This window comes from Ambystoma mexicanum, chromosome 12, assembly GCF_040938575.1.
Source record: "Ambystoma mexicanum isolate Mex_15411 chromosome 12, UKY_AmexF1_1, whole genome shotgun sequence".
Classification (NCBI taxonomy): domain Eukaryota; kingdom Metazoa; phylum Chordata; class Amphibia; order Caudata; family Ambystomatidae; genus Ambystoma; species Ambystoma mexicanum.
The window spans coordinates 1,062,491,810-1,062,512,521 of record NC_090936.1 but is presented as its reverse complement, the minus strand read 5'-3'; the positions used below and the strand labels follow the sequence as shown (position 1 = coordinate 1,062,512,521).

Below are 20,712 nucleotides of genomic sequence, written 5' to 3'. Positions count from 1 at the left end.
TTGAACAATAATAACCGTCATGTTGATAATACCGTTCATACCGTTAAGTGAGCTTTTCAATCTGATTTGGAAAGGCTGCAGTAAGCAAGTGCTGCCCAGTCTTGTCTTCCCCTGTTGGATGTGCCGTCTGCCAAGTAGTTTCAGTTAGCGCAGTTTATAATGCCATTCCATACACCACCCATGCCGGACACAAAATCAATATGTTAGCAATAGGAAGAATAAATAACGTGCCAAGAAGGAAAATGGTTTTTTTTGGGTTGGCGGCTCTGGGGATTATATATTTGTAATGGATAATGTTTTTTAAACATAGGAATGGAGGATTTCCCTGATTCTATCATTGAATTTACATGTAATAAGTCACACCGCGAAAATCACTCATCTCTGTGGGTATTCCCTGCTGCCATACCAAAGGGTAACATGTTTGTGATTACTGAACACCTTATGGTCCCGTAAGTAAACTAAAGCCTGTAACGTAAAGAGAGACTGCATGTGTGTGTGTATGCACGCAAGCGTGTACCATCATCAGCCTCCATTGATCTGTGGTATATAGGTTACCAAGAGGGCAACATGTTCACCTTCCCCCATAGCCCGTGCCATTTTGGGTTTGTCATGCTATCTCAATTCAATGAAATGTGCATATTTCACATTGAGGTGCTAATTAATGGCGATGTCGCATTCCCTCTATTTGTTGCATGGGGGCAGCGCTATGGCCAGTGGGCAAAAGGGTGAATGCTATAACGTGGTTTGGCCCAACGCGGTGCCCAACCAGCGCAGGGCATAAAGCAAAACTCCTAATAAAGCCTTAACGTTCTCCTGCACTTCAGTATCTGATTTGCCCATCCAGAGTGACCCCATTAGACATTCCTTAAACTTGTGACATGATACTCCAACTCTCTACGTTGCCATGTGTAAACACCATTTAGCAAGCCCATGCATTCGATATCCACCATACTGTTCCTACTAAACCCGGAGCCGTTTGAAATGTGCCGCTCCATAGCTGTGGTAATGCACAACCAATCCCCTTGTTTAACGTAACTTGGAAACCCTAACAGTGGTAAGGGAACTGCATGCCCTACTATCCCACCTAAACTTATCCCATGCATGCCGATTTCCGCAACTTTATAACTGAACCTGGCAATCGCTGCCCATACAAAGCTTGGCCTCTTTCGTGTGTGCATAATGGTGACCTACTACTTTACGAGCTCAGCATTGGTAGCGGTGCATGATGTACGTAGCAACCCCGTGTTACACCTCCTGCTTGCAGACCTGCCGCTGTGCACCCACCATGTTTCGTTTTACCAAAAGGCGCGCTGCCACCCAGAACACATTTGTGCCTCGGGGAGCGTTGTGAATGCCATAACGCTGCCTAAACCGACCAACCCCAACTCCCTCCTTCACCCTGAACGTGCAGCCATCTGACACAAGCTTTGTTGCGGGTGGACTTTGTTGACCCGTGCATACCACGGTCCTCTACTTTCCTTGCCCCGTTCCCTACCCGTGGCGCGGCGGCCATAAATACACGGAAAAACCTGCTGCATTGCATTTTTACATTTGAGGAAAACCTTCTGCCTATCGTTGAACTTACTAACACGTGGCGCGGCAGCCATCGAAATGGAACCCACATGCTGTCTTCCTTTCTTACATTAGATACAAACATGCTGCTTTAACTCGAGCCTATGAAAAGGTGGCGCAGCAGCCGTAAAACAAAAAAAAGCAGCCCGCCCCTACTCGACATTACTACACATGGTGCAGCGGCCATCGAAATAGAAACCGCATGCTGCATTCCTCAAACACAAACATACTGCCTTTGCTTAAACAACACGTGGCGCGGCGGCCATCGAAATAGAAACAACGTGCTGCATTCCTCCACTCACAATCAAAATGACTGCATATTTTTATTTATTTATTTATTTATTTTATTTTATTTGCATTTATAAAGCGCACAGAACTGCCCTGGGGCATCGTGGCGCTGTTACAGCAGACTTAGTCATGAACACAAGCATAGGAATGTGTTTACAGATGTAAACCGAGTTACCGAGTACATTTCACATTGGTAATAAACATTGAGCTTAGAGGTTATGCTATGCTGTGGTTACAATGCAAGCATGAGAGTGCATGTGGAAGACTTTAGCGGAATAGGAGGGTTTTGAGGTTTTTACGGAAGGTATGGTATGATTTTTCGTTCCTTAGTGAGGTAGGTAAGGAGTTCCAGTTTTTAGGTGCGAGGTGTTGGAAGCTGGTTCCTCCCGCCCTGGATCTTTGAAACGTGGGGACATCAATCATGTTGGTGCGGTGAGCTCTGGTGGGTCTGATGGAGAACCAGGCCCCCCCGCACGTACAGCCTGTGCAGCGTGTTCCTGACTCTGGGGGGCCGTGTGAGGCCCACACCCGCAACATACTGTTGCCACTAGTTAAATAACTACGGCGGGCGTCCTCGGAACGAAACTGCCTAAACAATTGTTCCCCACTCGTTTTATCACCCACATGCTCCTACAAAACATTATCCGTAATAAAACCCGCCAATGATGCACAGCGGTCTTCGACAAACACGCAGTGATCTTGGTAACGAGGGCAGCGAATTTCAAATGCATGGCCCCTTCACAAAACAGGCGTGCCGTGGGGGCCCAACCCCTCCGAACCTTTTGCCTGTATGCATGCGGCCAACACGTTGTGACCTTAAAATTGACAGCTGATAACATAACTGCGGCACAGCGACCGCCCTATGGCCGCAAAGTTGCGCGGTGGTACCTAAACACTTCGCCAAACCGCGTGTGACTTACGTGCGGACCAATCCTAAGTTCATCCCCTGTTTCCATCCTATTTACCAACGATGGCCCATCTCGGCCGCATGCAAACTTTGCCTGTATCCATCCGTTTTTTTTTTTTTTTGGTTACCTTCCATTTTAAACCCCCACCCCACCCCCCAACTCACCGCCGCTCTTAACTACGTGCATTTGAAACCCCCTCCCCGCAACCCACCGCCGCCATTACATATGCGGTGCAGAGTTTTACAATGCTGCCCCCTGTTCTCCCCGGTTTCCTTCAATTTGATCCCACCAACGCCTTTTGCTACCCAATTCCATTACCACTTGAACATAATGGCCCATCTGGTCCGCTTTTTAACTTCGAATGCTGTAAATTGAGCGAGCGCGTCTCCCATGCTTTTCCACCGACCAGCCATATGCTCACGCCGGGTCATTCCCACTGCCTGCTCGGTTCCCACCTTAAGCGACACTGGGTACCCCAACAAACCCCTTCCCCTACTTTGCCGCCCCCTTACTACCTCACCCATTAACCGGGACAACCATGTCTAACAAAGCAACGAGCACGCCATACTGGATTCCCAACACAATATGGTGCATAGTTGAAAAGAACTTAGACTCACCCTGAGACGCTGCCCTTTGTGCATCGCGCCATACTAACCCCTGTAACACAACATGGCCATGCGCCGAAAACCGCCGACGGAACAAACAAAGCATTTCAAATGCGATTCCATCGCTTCACATTTTTTTGTAAAGACAAGCAATTAACTGGCCATTACTTCAAATTCCGGTAACTCCTTGTAATTGTGATGGCTGCCAACTATCTACTTCCCAAATAATGCCTCCTGAAAAACCCCTCCAGTAAATGCGATAGCCCAGATAGCAGCCCTGTACCGTGTATCCCTGAGCTTATTCAACATCCAGTTTCACCGCCCCTGCAGGCCTGCTGCCACCCCCCGGCAGGACTGCCAAACGGTGGCATACATAAATGAAATAGGCATTCCCCTTTAGGACCAGCCCCTCCCCATCAACACAGCCCCCAAGGCACCTTGGCCAACCATGAGCTCATCGCTACACCCCCTATCTTATGTAAGCGCTTTGAAACGCATTGTACAGGCGCTATATAAATAAACTATCCTATCGTCTATGACTCCAATATCCCCCATGGTACGGCGGCCACTCCCCCCCACCTCCCCCCCTTTTCCTTACTAAAGTTTCTCCAAACAAAGCATGCATATTGTACCCAGCAGTGTTCGTTCGACACACCAATAGTACACAATGCCCCCCCTGTCCATCCACGCCCTAAGGAAAGTAACGTAACCATCAGCATTGGGCCTTAGCATTTTGATGTTCCCCGCACCTCCTTGCAAAACCTACTCTAACACCCTGGTCCCTGTCGCCTCCCCCCGCCCCCCCCGAACTGTATTACTCGGCCCACCGTCGTCCACACCATGTTCGTGCTGCTAACTTCTGTCCCCTCACCGAGCCAACCTGTCTCCTTCATGTCCCACCAACTAACCGCGTCCCGTTATGCTGTCTCTGCAAAACGTGCATCCCTCTTTTGGACGTTATTTCCCCCACGTCTTGGTAACAAGTTTAAACTTACCTCGCATGATGCAGGGCTGCACATTATTTCTCCCTCATCTTTACATTGCATTTTTCCTTCTCCCAGTCTTTTCCCTACGTCGTTGGCATGCTGCCATTACCCACGCGGCCGCCCATACCAACTCGTGGCCTCTCTACCGTGACCCTGCCTTTCCCACTTCTGCCGCGTTCCCCCTGCCCCTCGCTCGCCACTACTCAGACCCCCAACCTTACACACATGGCGAGTACCGGCCTCCCCCACACCTATACCGCGCATAGGCTCCCTGTAACGCCCGACTACTCGCCACCTTTGAACCCGCTCCCTCCTTTCTCTTCCACCCTTACCAGACTCGCGGGACTGGAACTTGGATTCGCAGGACTGCAGGAACGCTGGACTCTTAGGACCGGAACAGTGGACCAAACCCATCTTCCTTCTGGGGGCAGGAATGAGGAAATTACAAAGTAAACAAAACCACGATCCGGTCAGGCAGGAAACTGAGGGAGAATGTGATTGTGTCTAGAAAAGACTGTGCCTTTATGGGGCCTGCTTCTCCCTCTGTTCCCTGCCCTGCCCCTCACGTTTCGCGCGCTCCCGTCCGCTTCCGGGGGCGGGCTAATGTGTTCCTCCCCCACCCATCCCTGCCCCCTGACCTGTTTGAGTCGTGGGGGGAGGAGGTAGGCTGGGCAACCCCCACTAAGGGGCGGCGCCCACCATGCCACCTTCGCTGGCGCGTTCGCCCGCCATTTCGATCAGTGTGGGTGACTTTTCTCCATTGTGCTCCACCCTGTGCCGCATCATCTCTTTAACCCACTCTGAGGCAAACTCCTCCTCGGCCACGCTGACCCAGGAGCATAATTCATTTTCCCTCGCTCCCTATTCTGATATCGTCTTTGCCTGCTTCTGGTCGATTTTCGTGCTGTTTGGGTGGAGGCTGCGATTCCAGGAATGCTTGGCGGGTTCTCCACCAGTTTTTTCTTTAGTAAGTGCTCCACCTGCACAACCTTCGGTTTGCTTGCTCACGGGAAGGTCCCACACCCGGGCAGCTCGGCCGCCACCAACACCGGTTGTCTCTCTCTGTTCGGCGGCCTCTGTTAACAGTTTTTTGTGCAAGTGCTCGTCGCTCACTGATGCTCTCTGTTCGGCAGCCTCTGAGAGACGATCTTTGTTCCCTCCAACACTGGCCTGGCTTTGGGAACGATCCAGCAGAGTGTCTTCTCCTGGACAGCCAACAGGAAAAAGGAAATGCCAAAGGCTGGTTCCCACCAAGCGTTTGCTAAACAAGACAAGAATCTGCTTCGGCCGCCTTTGCAAGCCTGCTCCGTTCAGAGTGAGCTTGCATTTTACAATGCCCTATGGCTGCGACATCTGTCTTTTATTGGGGTCGGGGCCTCACTCCTGTCGAAACCGATTTGGTTTCAGGTCCGGGGTCCCTTCCCAACCCCCTGCTGACATGTAACACCCATGTCATCAACCTGCTTCTGTCGGGCTGCTTTCTGCCCCTTTGAAATCCAACTTAGCCCCTGGGTGGTGTACGTAGCCATTCTGCCACCCTCCTGCCCCTATTCATATTCGTTTTTGCTACTTTGCCCCCGTTCTTCCTAGCTTTTGTTCTCCTCTACTTGTGACATGATGAATCTCCTCAGGGCTGTGGTGCTGCCCCTTTAAGGGCACACGCACGCAGCAGATCCGACCCAGTGTGTCCATGTGCCTTTGTCCGCAGGGAAAGGGGCTAACGGTACTCCGTGAGCGGAAAGATACAACAGTGGCGACGAAGCAGGCGATCATTAACCCAGGAACGGCGGCGAAGGCGCTGGAAGTTATTTTCTTTGTTTTGATACTTTGATCTTAGTTTCACTGTTCTAAATGCCGCGGAGAGGGGAAGAGCCACGCGGATTGGCTGCCATTTAGAATCACGCACTTGGAATGGTCGCGGCTCTTTAGTAGAGTGCCTGGGCGCGAACTTGCCAGAGTTTTTGGACATTATAATAGCGGAACAGCTGATAATGCACATGCTGTGCTTTTGAATTCATTTTCTTCAGTGTCTACGTCGAGTATGAGGTGAGGAGCTTGGCCTGCAATTTCCTTTCTGTTCCCCTGGACCCACGCTGCTCAATTTTTGGAGCCACTGGAGGGGCTAGGTAGTCCCTTGGCAGCAACATCTGCCCACTCTGCGCACTGGTGGAACAAAGTACATGCCTGGTGCCATTTTTCATCTTTTTGGAAGTTTTACACAGGCCTGCTGGTTGCATTGTGGTGGAAGGAGTCATCTGAAGATCCCAGGAGCAGGGGCTCATTTTCATTGTCACACTCATCCTGTGTTTGCCACGTCATCACTGCCTGACCGACATCGTCACACTCCTCCTCTGTGTGCTGTATGGTGAGTTGTGGCCCCATCTAACTTGGGTGAGGTGCCTGTGCGCTCTGCATCATGCAGGCTGATCAAGCAGCAGCTGCACCTCTGCTGCCCCTGGCCCCGGTGCCGGTGGCACCACTTGAGATGCGACAACAAGGGGCACTTCAATCAATGCCTGAATTTGATATTGTGGGTGCTCCGTCCAGTCTGGGGCCACGCTGGAATATGTGGAATGACCAGCTGGATACGTACTTTAGAGCTACAAAGGAGACTTATGATGACAGCATGATGGCGACACTGCTATATTCTGCTGGGCCTGCAGTGCATGAGGGGTTCCAGTCTTTGCAACCCCCCAATGCCTCCTATGATGCAGCGAAGGCTGCTCTGCAGGAATATTTCTTGCCGCTGGCTAACGCGGACTACGAATCCATTGTCATGGGCTCCACTCGCCAGAAGGATGATGAGACCTTGGACACTTTCTATGGCAGGCTGCGCCAGCTGGCTCTGCCGTGTGTGTGGGACAATCCAGACACAATGATCCGGAACCAACTGATCCAAGGGTGCGCGTCAGGCAAGCTGCACAGGCAGGTGCTGCGTGAGCCAGGGATCCCGCTGCCCCGCATCTCGGGGCTAGGACGGTGTCAGGAAATGTCAGAGGTGAGAGCGTCCAGAATGGAGGCGGGAGTGCACCCAGGGAAGATGTTGTGAAGTGGGCCGTGGCCAGGGCGGCAGAGGCGCTAGATGTCCAGGTGGAAACCAATGTGCCCAGGGCAATAGAACAATGGACTCATGCATGAAGTGCAGATATGACATCCTGCACCCCGCAGAGTGCCCTGTGCAGGGGAAATCATGTGGGCGCTGTGGGGCGTCAGACCATTACGCCCGAAATGTGCAGGCCTCCATTGCCCGTCGCGGTCCCACGGAGGCCAGTCAGGACAGGATTCTTCTGACAACGCCTGCCCAACGTTGCCCAGGTAGATTAAGGGAAGGAAGGTGCCCCTCTGAAAGACGATGACTAGGAAGAGCGAGGAGAAAGTGTTATTTGTGTCCAGCGTGGGTGTTCTTCTGCAGTCCAAGACCAGGAGGCAGCCATAGTGCCTGGTGAAGGTGAACGGGTCATCTGTTCTGGTGCTGGTCGACACAGGGACCTCAGTGAATGCTATGGCGCGGGAACACTGACACCATGGAATGCCTGGCAAAGCGATTGACTCGCATCTTTACATTCTGTGGGGCACAACCCATCCCGTTGGATGGGGCATTCATGGCCAGTGTGGGACATGGTAAGGCATCAATCAGAGCCCGTTTCTACGTGACAACTGTCAGCAGTAACACCTTGCTGAGCTGCGCGGCGACGTAGGCGCTGGGCTTAGTACGTTTTACCTACTCTGTGTACATGGAGGATGTGCAAGAGCTACTGGCGAAGTACAGCCGTCTGTTCGAGGGCATTAGATGCATGGCAGGTGACCCGGTGAAGCTCCACATCGACGAGGCCATTCAACAGATTGTGCTAAAGCATCAGACTCCCATTTTATCTACAGGACTTGGTTGACAAAGAGTTGGACAATCTCGTCACCTTGGACATCGAGAAGGTTGAAGGCCCGACACGTTGGGTCTCTCCGATAGTCATCCCCCCCGAAGCCGAAACAACCAGACTCTGTGCAGATATGTGTGGACATGAGGCTTCCAAACAAAGCCATTAAAAGGGAATGCCATCTGACCCCCACCATTGATGATGTCATAACTGAACTGCAAGGATCCAGGTTCTTCTCAAAACTGGACTTCAGTGCTGGATACGATCAGGTGGTGCTGCACCCCGAGTCGCAGTACATCACAACGCTTACCACGCACCATGCTCTCTTACGCTACAAATGTCTGAGTTTTGGTGTGTCCTCAGCAGCTGAGGTCTTCCAGAATATCATCCGCGTTGCCCTTGCTGATCTGGACGGGGTACTGAATATTAGTGATGACATCTTGGTATTTGCACGGTCTGAGGCAGACTGGCGAAGACCTTCAAGCAGCTCCAAGCTCTTAGTCTGACACTACACGGACAAGTGTAAGTACCTGAAAACGAAAAACAGGTTCTTCGGTTTTGTCTTCAAAGAAGGGGGTCTGTCACCCGACCCCAGGAAGGTGAAGGACATTATGGAGACACGTCCCTGGAGAACATTTCAGAAGTTTGAAGTTTTCTAGGAATGGTCTCCTATTGTGGCCGGTTCATCAAGAACCATGCGTCCCGATCGGTGCCGCTGCAAGCCCTGACCAAGAAAGATGTCACCTGGCAGTGGGGGCCGCTGGAGCAAGCCGCTTTTGAGGACTTAAAAGGGGCTGTGACGGCCAAGGATCCCATGGCCTTCTTTAATCCGGCTCTTCAATCCGAGATTGTAGTGGATGCCAGCCCATTTGGACTAGGTGCTGTGCTCACTCACATCTGTGACAACGTGGTGGTCCGGCCAGTTGCGTACGCCAGCAAGGCACAGAGCAGAGGTACTCTCAGATCGAGAGAGAGGCCTTGGCGGTCCTGTGGGACTGTCGTCACTTCTGGCTGTACGTCTTGGGGAGGCCAGTGACAGTGGTCACCGATCACAAGCCCCTGTTGCCCATACTCACGGGGTTGTTCTCGAAGCCGCCAGCAAGGATCGAGCGGTGGATGCTGGCCCTGCTGGAGTACGGTGTATCCCTTGTTTACAGGCCCGGAAACAACAATGCAGCTGACTACCTATCCGGACACCCGAGAGGGGCCGCAGAACATCAGTGCGGAGGAGGCAGATGAGCATGTCCGGCTGGTGGTGGAGGCGGCCACACCCAAACCAGTGCCGATCAGTGAACTGGAGCAAGCGGCAGCGGAGGATGAGTGCTTCATCATCCTGAAAACAGCCCTGCAACAGGGCTCGTGGAGGTCTGTCGTGGACACCTTTGCGCTGAGGACCCAGGAAGCGAAGGCAGTGTTAGAACAGCTACGAAGGGTCAGGGATGAGCTGGCATTCTCAGAGGCCAGACTGCTGCTCAGGGGTGACCAGATTGTGATCCTGCAAATAAAGATCTCAAAGGTGATTGAGCTGGCACACCAAGGACATCATGACACTGCCAAGACGAAGGCCCGCCTGCGCCAGAAGGTATGGTTCCCGGACCTGGAGAAGAGGGTTGAGGAGTTTGTGGCGGCCTGTGTGTGGTGCCAGGCGGCGTCCCCAGCTCAGAGGGAGCCAGTCATAGGGACCATGCAGCGAGGCACCAAGCCATGGGAAGTGGTCCACGCCAACTTTGGGTTCACTGGCCGGGACACCCATTTTCTGGTCATCGTGGATGAGAAGTCTAGATACCCAGAGGTAGAGTTTGAGGAGTCGATTGGCTTTTGACAATGTTGCTGTCTCAGTCGAGAAAGTCTTCGCCACCCACGGACTGCCTCAGGTACTATGCTCGGACAATGGTCTGCCCTTCTAAGGAGAGAGTTTTCCCACATGATGGAGGAATACGAGGTCCACCACCGAAAGATCACGCCGCTGTGGCCCAGGTCGAATGGTGAAGCGGAACGCGTGATGAGGACCCTGAACAAGGTCTTTAGCATTGCTCAGGGCCAGGGTCAAAGTCGGCAGAGGGCCCTCTATAAATTCCTACGAGAGTACTGTGCCACCCCACACACCTCCACGGGTGTGGCGCCGGCTGAAGCTATGTCCAGGAGGTGCCAGAGAGGCCTCATCCCGGAAGTGGGCGAGCTTGAGCCAGCAGTCATCAACGATGAGCAGGTGAAAAGGGAGAGGACTGAGCAGGAGAACATCTGAAGGGGACTTCGCCCCCAGCAGTTCGTCCCGCGCGATGAGGTGCTGGTCACGAACCGTCATGCCCAAGGAAAGCTGTCGCTGACAAGCTGTCGCTGAGCCTGGACCCTTGGACGTGGTAGCAGTGCAGGACTGATTGGTAACAACGTCGGATGTGACTGCTTCTGTGACTCGCAATGCTAGTTTCTTTGAGACTGGGAGAATCCAGGCCGGAAGCAGCGCAGAGAAGGGACATGATGGAGGTTCTGGACGAGGGCGGTGGCCTGATCCATCCGCCAAGTTCCCCTTCCCGGGGGAGCTCAGGTGAGGAGGGCCTTATCCGGGAGGTGGGCAGGAGGTATCCCCAGAGGGTCGGGAGGGGGGAGCCTGCCCACCTGAATGACTATTTTGGACCCCTGAACTGGCAGTAACACCCAGTGGACTGGAATTTACATGCGGGATGGGGGTGGTTGTGATTAAAGGGGTCCGTTATTTTGATGTGTCCTGTGTTTTGATGGTTTGTAGATAGCCATCCTTTGTTCTTTGTTTTGCTATGAAAAAGTGGGTGTGGTGCTGCCCCTTTAAGGGCACACGCACGCGGCGGAGTGACGTTGCACTCCACCGCGTGCACTATAAAGAAAGTGGCCATTCCCTGCCGCTGCAGTTGGGACCGGGGAGCCCGACCCAGTGACAAGTGTGTCCGTGTACCTTTGTCCGCAGGCAGAGGGGCTCACAGAACTCCGTGAGCAGAGAGATACAACAAGGGCCGGGGGAGAGGCCGCCAACTTGTCGCCCACTAACCCGGAAGAGCAATGCGTATCCTCCTATGCCTAACGATTGTTTGTGCCCTCCCCGTCTTATATGTGCAAGAAAATAAAACAGACATACCCGGGCGGGGAATGAGGCAAGGAGAGCAGGCTGCGAGAGTCCAAGGAAAAGTTTATCTAGGTCTCTGAGAGCGCTCTGCCAAAATTAATGTTACAGTACATTATATAGGTACACAACGTGTCTAACATATGATGCTACGTTGGACCCGGATTGATCAGCCAGGGTAGTGTGTTAGGTGTGGGCATCATCTCTTCCTCTTGGTTGGTTGTTTGCTTGGTTGGCGGGAGGATGGACGTCAGATATCTGTGCTCCGAATGGGTGAAGGTCAGGTCGCCGTGAAGCAGGTTGGTCACTATCTAAGCTAATGAATACATTCTAAATAATGCATGCACTAAATAATGATTGATCAAAAGACTCTCAGTAGTTTATCATGTCACTATACAAATCACACCGGTGTCTATCATCTATAACATTTGGGTTATACAGGTCACAGGTTTAAGGGTCTTGACCACTATAATACTCTCATTGAACTGTAGGGTTAGTCTCACAAGAACCTCAGGTATGTGGCATTTGTTAGTATTAGGCACGATATACTGCAGCAGGGGTCTAATGTTGTTTGGGGGTCTGCTGGGTGGGCATCATGGCATGGTCGGTGCTCTGGCACATGAAAGGAATATCTCGCAGGGACACAGGATCAGAATGGCAGTAAGTTTCCGTCGGTGAGGGTGCGGGTGCAAGGACATGTTTGTGGAGATGAACGAGCTATGTGATTAGTTCATGCTGGTTCACATGCGGGACAGTGATCTCAGAGGAAGACTGATGTGATACATTTATTAATTATATTTCCAGTCTGAGTGGGAATGAAGGTGGGGGCGATGTGCTCTGTGTGCCTGACCGCAGTGAGAAGAGGGAGAGAAGCGTTTTGTACTATCGCAGTGAGGCCTGGTCACCAAGATGGAGTTGAAAGGGGGTAGAAAAGATGGATGCCCTGTGTCCTACTCAGTGGTCCCATCTACACGAAAGTCAACGAAAGGGCAAGGGGCGAACCCACTACTGGAGGCACTTGGTCCAAGCTTTGTACTGAGACTTGAAGTCAGCGAGGGGCTTGCTGGCCTCTCGCTCCCACACACCACCCATGCCCTGAATCTTCCTGACCTGTGGCCCATCAGGGGCATGGAGACAAGGCTGCCCTTCCAGATTTCAGGCCAAAAAGTCCATCTGCGAGGCTGTCCCTTTGTCTCCAGCAGCCTCCCAATGCGTTTTAAGGAGTGTCCGCTCCCCCACGCAATCCTTCTCCACTGTGTTCCCTCCGCCCTGTTGCCCTCACCCCCATCCCGACTTCCCTCACGAGTGCCCACGGGAGATGGCCTGCTGTTTGCGCCTTCTATGCGTAGGACTTTGGAGGAAGGGCCTGGATTCCGTAAATTATTGTTTTATGTGGCTTTACGTTGCTTTTACAATTTCACCCCCAAAAAAGCACATTGTTCAAATTCAGAACTGGTTTTCCATCTTTGTGTAAATAGAAGAATACACAAGGAATCTGATAAGCAATTGACTAACGCTATGCTGCCTTCGATTTGTAGAATGGCCTGTACTGCAACCAAGTGTCCGTTCTTTTTTTTCTCCTCTGTGAGCCACCACTTTGCTTTTCTTCAAAGCATTAAATGTTGTTTTTCAACAATACGAAAATAGCTTTTTGTTTCCACTTAGTTTTTCTTTGGGTGTCTAGCTGGAGAAAATATCTTCGGTTGCGATAGGGAAAAGTAGCCCCTTTTTGATTTGATTTGTCATTATTAACGATCAACGGGTATCAAACTTGATTTCCCTGCTTTCTTCTCAGCCACCACGCATCCTGTTTGACAAATGAGCCCCCTGCAATCGCAAAAGGATGAAAGACGACTGCGCTTTTTTATTGGTTGCTTGTCCCAAAATGAGCCCTTCGTGCCTTTTTAAAGTGAATTGCGATAGTAGCTGTGCATGTGTCAAAAGAGAACATGTTTCTCCTTAGCTGGATTGACTGGCTTATTGAACTCAGGCCTTCATAGTAAATCAGCCAATACTTCCAAATGTTGTCTGATATTCTAACACCACAGGGCCAATTCAACATAGCTAAATAAACCCACTGCACCCATGCTTTAGCGTCTTTCTCTAACCTCTTGCCAAGGTATTTCTCACCCCATCCTCTGGGTTATCTCTCTCCTCCACCTTCCTCCATTGTTCTTCCTCTCCTCCTTTCTGCTCCCAAACTACTCTTCTCAACTCTCCGCATCTCTCCTCTACCCCCTCCTCTCCTCCAGCCAACCTCCAAAGCACCCTTCTTCTCCAACACGCTCCTTCTCCTTCAAACTCCCACACTATTTGTTTTCTTTATGCACTTCTTATACTCTCCAAAGCCCACCCCCAGGGTTGGTTTTAGGACGACGAGTTGCCGGTGTGCGGTGTCCGAACCTTGGACCTGTTATTGGTCAGAGTTTCTTTCTACGTGGTGTTCACTGCCTGAGACTGCTCCTGTTCTCTGTGGGCTGAGGAATCTTCCCGGTGGCCCACCATTTTGGTGGGCCGCCAGGCAGATGGAGTGAGTGTCTGTGTCAGGCCCAATCAACGGAACTTCGCAGCAGCTGCTCGCCCCACAAACCCCTGTGAGCATCTAGCCTGCAGCAGGCAATTTAAACTGTTACACTCACAACATCTCTGGTAGCATATAAGGTCCCAGATGACCTGGCCTGCAGAGATTGGAGATGTACCCTCAACCCCTTGCGGACTGTGCAGATTGAGGATTTAGCAACCAAATTCAGACTGAACCCCTCCGAAAGGAAAGGGGAATTGGACAAAAAAACAAACTTCCAGACTTCAGCTCTATTCTCGGGCTCACAACTCTCTCACGATCTCTGGAGGTTCTCTTTTGAAGACTGACTGCTGAATCTGAATAAATACAAACACACTTTAGTGTCTGCCTATCTCCCTTTAAACACTTTACCTGGTTGCCTTCGCCAAAAGCTTGAAGGCTGTGTTTAAATATCCCTCAATATCAATTCAGAGAAAGTTATTGGGGAAAATTGACTGCAAACTACTTTTAGTTAGGCAATACATCTTCCCTAAGCTCTGTCTTGGCTTCTTCCTGTTGAGGCTTTTCTAGAAAATAAATAGTTTTTTGAAATTCAAACTGTAGCGCACAATGTCCGTTTAACCTTAAATGTGGTTCCTTTAGCACATTCACGCGCAGACTACTTCTTTTCACCAAAGAACACTGCACACCCGTAGTTCCAGCGCACTATGCTTTTAATGTTCATTTTTACATTTGTAAAATGCCCAAACCCTGAGGCACGAGGGCGCTGTTGCGAAACCAGTTACATGATATATAGACTTAAAGCAGCAGTGTGTAATGTGCCATGGACAAACCAATAAAAAACATCAATAACACAGTCGTTTTTATGGCATGTGCAGGAGGAGGTCCGTTAGTCAAAGTGGCAGGTTTTCAAGGCCTTGCCGAAGGACCAGTAGGAGTTCTCTGCTCTTAGGTCTGGGGGGAGGGAGTTCCAACGGGAAGCAGCTACAGAAGGGAAACTGCCACCCCCTGCCCCTCGTCCCCCTCCTTTGGCTCTTTTCACTTTTGGTAGGGTCAGTTGATGCGCATTGAATGCTTTAGTTTAATCACTGCGCCACCCACGCTTAAAATGTAATCCTTGTCACTGCATTCCCACGCTCCTGACACTGACACGCGTTATGTGCCGTTGCCATGGACATGCAGGCAAATCCTAATGATGACATTCCACACTCTCACGAATCCAGGTTCTTTCCTTTAAACTGACCTGGGCGTGGCGCACATTCTCTGCTGACCTCTTGAAAACAAATTATAAAAGCAGTCTGGATTTGGTCTTGCCGCAAGAGGCTAACAAAAGCTTCAGGCTCACAGGTTTCCTTAACAGCTGAACGCTGTTGAATGTAGCAATCGCACTAAAGAAATCACTTCAACGCTGCAGTCTTCTCTCAAAAATGTACACTACTAGACAAAAAGCGGCTAATTGCAGTCTCCTAAAGTTTCACAACACTTGGCTTGATTCAGGAACTTCAGTTGCTGTGACCTTCCTTGTTAACTTCAGAGGATGACAGGCAGTTTATAACCCTGTTGAGTGTTCCAAATAGTCACAGGTTGCCCCATAGCCAATCACGGAGTTACCCCCTCACCAGCTTGGAATGGGATTGACTCCATTATCCTAGGAACTAAAGTTAAGGAATATAACGGAGCCCTACACAATCCCAAACAACCACAGGCACCATCAAAACAACTCAATACACATTCCTTTCAATTCCCTGACGTACACCCCCCAGTTTACGCACAGTCCTCTTAATTCTGGGCAGAGACCTGACATAGCAAGAGGAAGTAGATAAAATAACAAATCAGGCACTCCAACATTAGGGATCCGCAAGGAAAGAAAAAACGACTGTGATCAGTAATCACTACCCGAGTTGTCTTTCTTAGGACTGCTTACCCCTCCCTGAATTCCTCTACATCTGAATGCCTCCACTAAGAACCAGGAAGCAAGGATCTGTGCTTTTGTCTCTGGTGTTCTGCCTTGTTTGCTTAAAGTCCAGAATGTTTATATCGGGATTAGCCATTTTCAACATGCATGAGCTCTTCTTTTAGACTCTGGTTAGTTCTAGCAGAGATCATTCTCTTGTTGTTTTTTTTTGATACTTTATTCTTTTAAACTACACTAAATGCAGAACCTAAAAAACAGTGTCTCCCACTATGCAACTGACCATGCCCTATGCCCATATAACTAATTGCACTCCGAATAACTTGTAAATCCACTCTAAAAGGTCTGTCTTCTACAATGGCTATTAGCTTTATATAACGTCTTGCAGGACTTGATGTAACTATTCTTTAAAGAAAGAGGGAATGTCTACATTTGCTTCATTACTCTGATATTTGGAGAACACTGCTCTGTATCTCCATCTTGAAACTGATCAAATACTAACTGAATAATGACACTGTTGAACCCGGAGGAAGGAGGACTAATCACAGTGCAAGAGCAGCGTCTTGCTCTTCACTGCGCAGGTCCTAGATTGTCCTCAGGCTAGTGCACTATTATTGAGCGAAGCCTGCGCAGTACCCAAAATAATCAAGTCGTTGCTGCAGATGCCAGGTGGCATTGCCATACAGGGAGCACTGACCAACATTTTTAAACAGTGCAGGTGCACTGCCAACTCGCTCTCTGAATCACAGACTAGCTCCAGAGGAGAGCTGGAAATCAACTCCATGTTCTTCCTTCAGAGGTGCTTGTAATTCAACTGAAGCCCTCTGCATTAGGCCCTAGTTTTTACAGAGGTCCAGCTATAGGTCCTGCTCCTGGCTCAGTTGTTGATGGGCAGTTTTAGAACTCTTGTCGATGTTCTATACTGCCTTGCATTACATGCCGGTTCCATTCTCGGGACTTTCCCCTCCATCCTGGAATGGGAAAGTTCTGTTATACTAAGGTGGGGGGACTGACAAAGAGGGCTCGGTACAACCCCATGCTAGCTAAGGATGGATTCGGAGGCAGTGGAGGGGGATCTGCTTCACTTCACAACCCATCTGTGAGCTGCTGTAGAACTATGCGAACACAATGGAGCAGACCAACTTAGTGTCTCTCTAGTCTGGCGTCCTTGTGTTTGGAGCACTGGGGCACAAGTTATCCGCTGTAAGGGTTAGCCAAATCCAGTTTTAATGAGCTTTACCCAAAGTGAAGTGCGTGGAGGGGATCCGCTGGACACCCTCCATTGGTCCCCACAGTGTGGCAGATTCCTGTCACAAGGAACAACAAACCCAGCCCCTTCTCCATGTGGAAACGGCTGTTGACTGTGTAAAATCTCAGAAGGGATAGACAAACACCCCAAAATGTAGAGATTCCGCTTTGTATTATACTCCGTTTAAAACTCTTGCTATTACTCTGTTGAAATATCCTATCATAGACTCGACCGAAGAACTGACACTCTCAGCATTCCCTCATACTAGACATGTCGAATTGTAAAGTGAGAGTCTGGTGGAACACATATATACAAAGTTACACAACCCCAACTTTGCCAGCACATTCAGAAGATACAATTGCCCTTAACCAGTCAGACTGCTCTAGTTATTTGCTCCCACAGTTTCAGACCCTTACAAGTAACCTGGGTTTGAAGGAGGGAGCACTAGGGAATAAAAAGCTCCTGTTCATTGCAGGGGGTGAGCGTTTGGCGAAGCAAGTTGGAGCACATAGAAGGAATGTGTTGGAAAATATTGCAAGTAATGGAGAGGAAAGGCAGGAGACAGTTGAAGTTTTGAAGGAGAAATATCTTGAGGTCAGAGTTGGTAAAGGAGGAGCTAGTCAGAGCTGAACAAGAGGTTGGCGGCAAGGATCAAGTCTTAGGTGACCAGGAGGCAGAGGAATGTTAGGGGTAGAGCAGATATCACATAGCACAGAAGGTATGCAGAGACCCGTTAACCAGACAGGCTAAAAATGTATGAGAACGCCAGGCTAGCCAAAGGTAGGCATTAGAAATTTGTGGAAGAATGTGCTTGTGGCATAGTAGCCTGGAGCCAGATCAGAGGAGGTGGACCTGAGAGGGGAGACACCAGCACATGCTAGGCAACTATTTCTAAAACACCCATCTGTGAGGTACTATAGAACTATTCAGCCTACACAATGCGTGGACTGGTGGTTTGGAGTGCGTGGAACGGTTTGGAGTGCATGGAACGGTTGGCGTGCATGGAACATAAAGGCGCTCGATCTCAAGCACCTACAGAAAACCATCATATCACCACCACGCTTACTCTCTTCCATACCACCACCACTCAACTAGAACACAGCGATACTATGACACATTCGGTATAGTGGTTCTCATATCAACACCTGCCACATACTCCCCATCATCCTAACTAAACACAACTGGCTGCACACCCACCAGCCTAGGAGTTTCCCTCAGGCGTAATGCAGCCAAAATCAGTCTGGTATCACCCTGCCAGACCGAACACATACTCCTGATCTCCCAACCACCACACCTACCGCTATCGAGCAGCTATCATACGAGCTCTCTCTCTCTCTCTCTCTCTCTCTCTCTCTCTCTCTCTCTCTCTCTCTCTCTCTCCCTCTCTCCCCCTCTCCCTCTCCCTCTCTCTCTCTCTTCTCCCCCCCCCCTTCTGACTTGAACTACGGTTCCCGAGGGCGTTCAACCTACCAGCGCCTTGAGATCATACCAATGGTACATAAGGGGCTATATAAATGCAAAGTAACATAACAATCAAAGGTGGACACAATCGAGCAGACCAACTTAGTGTGTCTCTAGTCTGACGTCCTTGTGGTTGGAGCACTGGGGCACAAACATAAAGTCATCCACTGAAAGGGTTAGCCAAATCCAGTTTTAATGAGCTTTACCCAATTTTCGCAAGAACAAGTGAGCATTGAGAATACTTAATTCTTTCTTTCCTAAGGCACTATCATCCTTTCACATACCTGGGATTATTTCTTTACCATCTTCTTCCTCAAACCCGTCTACAGTGTGGGACAAAGTCCAATGCTTGAGGTTGAGGGATTGAATTTAACTGAAGTGACGGGGCGTGGCGGGGAGTCTGAGACTGCCTCCAGCTCCATGATGCAAGCTACGAAGGAGGTATATGGAGGTATAACCACCCAGCACACCAATAGACTCGTCCAAGCAACAACAGAACCTCACAGCCTGAGCTGCTGGGAGACAAAGGAGCCCCAGGTGTAGTGCCTGTAGAGTCCAAGAAGACCAATGCCGGATCCTGATGGCACAACGGGCATGAGAAAAGTGTGGGGACCCTATGAATCCCAAGGATTATGTGTGACTGTTTTCCAACTGAGGAGGCATCTTTGAACCAGGAGGTAATGGAAGGAGTTGGAAGACTGGCTGAAGGAGGTTGCAGGTGACCCGAAACCTGAAGTTTTTAACCCTATTCTTTCTAAGTGTGACACCATTAAACCTTTTTCTTGTGAACTTTTATATGGTTGTGAATCGTCCGTTGATTTCACGTGTGTACCAACTGGTAGAGCGGAGCTTGGCACAGTTGATGTTAAAACCGCTCTCTGGCACTATTTGGGCAGGACCGGAGATACCAGCAAGTTGTTTATAAATCAGCGCAGCCACTTCATGGGAGTATGTTCTCAGATTTGCTGGACGCCCAGGATGCCGTAGTGGATGCTCATGTCACCCAAGCTTCTTAAATGCACCCATTTGCTTAGTGGAGGTCAAGGGAGTGTTCTTTTGTTTTCTCTTTCTGTATCTTTTTTCCTAATTTCCCCTCCTTCACTCCCTGGATTGAATGTGAAAATCCTTGCTAAAGACATAATGCACTCTGACAGTGCAAGCCATTGTTGGGTTGTGAATCAGCCTGGCTGCCTTTTAGGTGAGTCATTCTTGTACGCATTAAACATGCCTGCATATATGTTTTCTTTTTCCCCTGTTCAACAGAACTGAAAATCGGTGCAAATGCAGCACTAGTGGGATTTTAAGTTGTGAAATCGATAACCTATTAAAAGTAATGCCAGATCGGCATAAACAAGCATTTATTCTTTTGTCAAACAGGGTTCTGAGAGCCCACGTATGTGCAATAAATGAAAATACTCAATGTAAAACTAGGAATACACAAGGGTAACTTTTCGTTCTTTCTTATTTCTGCAGCTCACAATTACCCAATTGCAATGCTGTCCAGGACTATGAATCCTTATTCAAACGAAATCCTTGAGTTTGTATCCTTTACACTGGTTTCATAACTGCATGTCTGCCTGATGGTAAAACCATCTGCAGCTTTGAGTAGTTCTCACCTTGTGGGCTATGTTCATCCTCCTCACCTATGGTTCAGAAGCTGACTTCTACACACGTGTTTAGAGCACCTGGTTGAATCATTACACTGTGGTCTCATCATTGCTTCCTTCTACCTGCACTTTGCTGAGATCATTGCCTTCAACATTCAGCAAGTGATCCTTTTTCACACACAAGTCCCATGGAGAAAAGACTGAACAAAGAATCTAAATTTGCTGTGTTGCCCCCACCATCGTTCTATTTTGCACTGACATGGCATGACTGCAAAAACTGAGCAAAGCAAGAGTAGGACACATTTGAGTATGAAGCAACAAGGCGGCACAGCCTTTCTGTAATGTTTTGAAACCTGCTGTTCTCACACTCCTTTAGAAACACATAGCCACATTAAGTGAAGCATCCAAAAAACTGTTAACTGGAGTATTTCATTTTCTCATTTTGTATAGTCCCACCCATGCTGCCTTACAGCACCTTGTCACAGACTTCAATTCAAGTTCTTTAATTGATGTTTTGTGAATGATTACACACTAGAACAATAAACAATGTATAGTACCAGTGGTTGCTCATCCATAATGTCAACAGGGCAGTACCCTGACATCAATTATGGAGGAGCCAGTAAGACTGGCCCAGTGC

General features: G+C 49.6%; 1 protein-coding gene across 2 annotated transcripts in view; it reads left to right on the top strand.

Moving 5' to 3' along the window:
- The window catches only part of CEP41 (centrosomal protein 41), a 562,782-nt gene that overhangs the window by 445,822 nt on the left and 96,248 nt on the right, over positions 1 to 20,712 (top strand). For both annotated transcript variants that reach the window (XM_069629612.1, XM_069629613.1), the window contains exon 8: positions 19,942 to 20,009. In XM_069629612.1, coding sequence (XP_069485713.1) covers positions 19,942 to 20,009 — 68 coding nt within the window. The remainder of the gene's footprint in view (positions 1 to 19,941; positions 20,010 to 20,712) is intronic.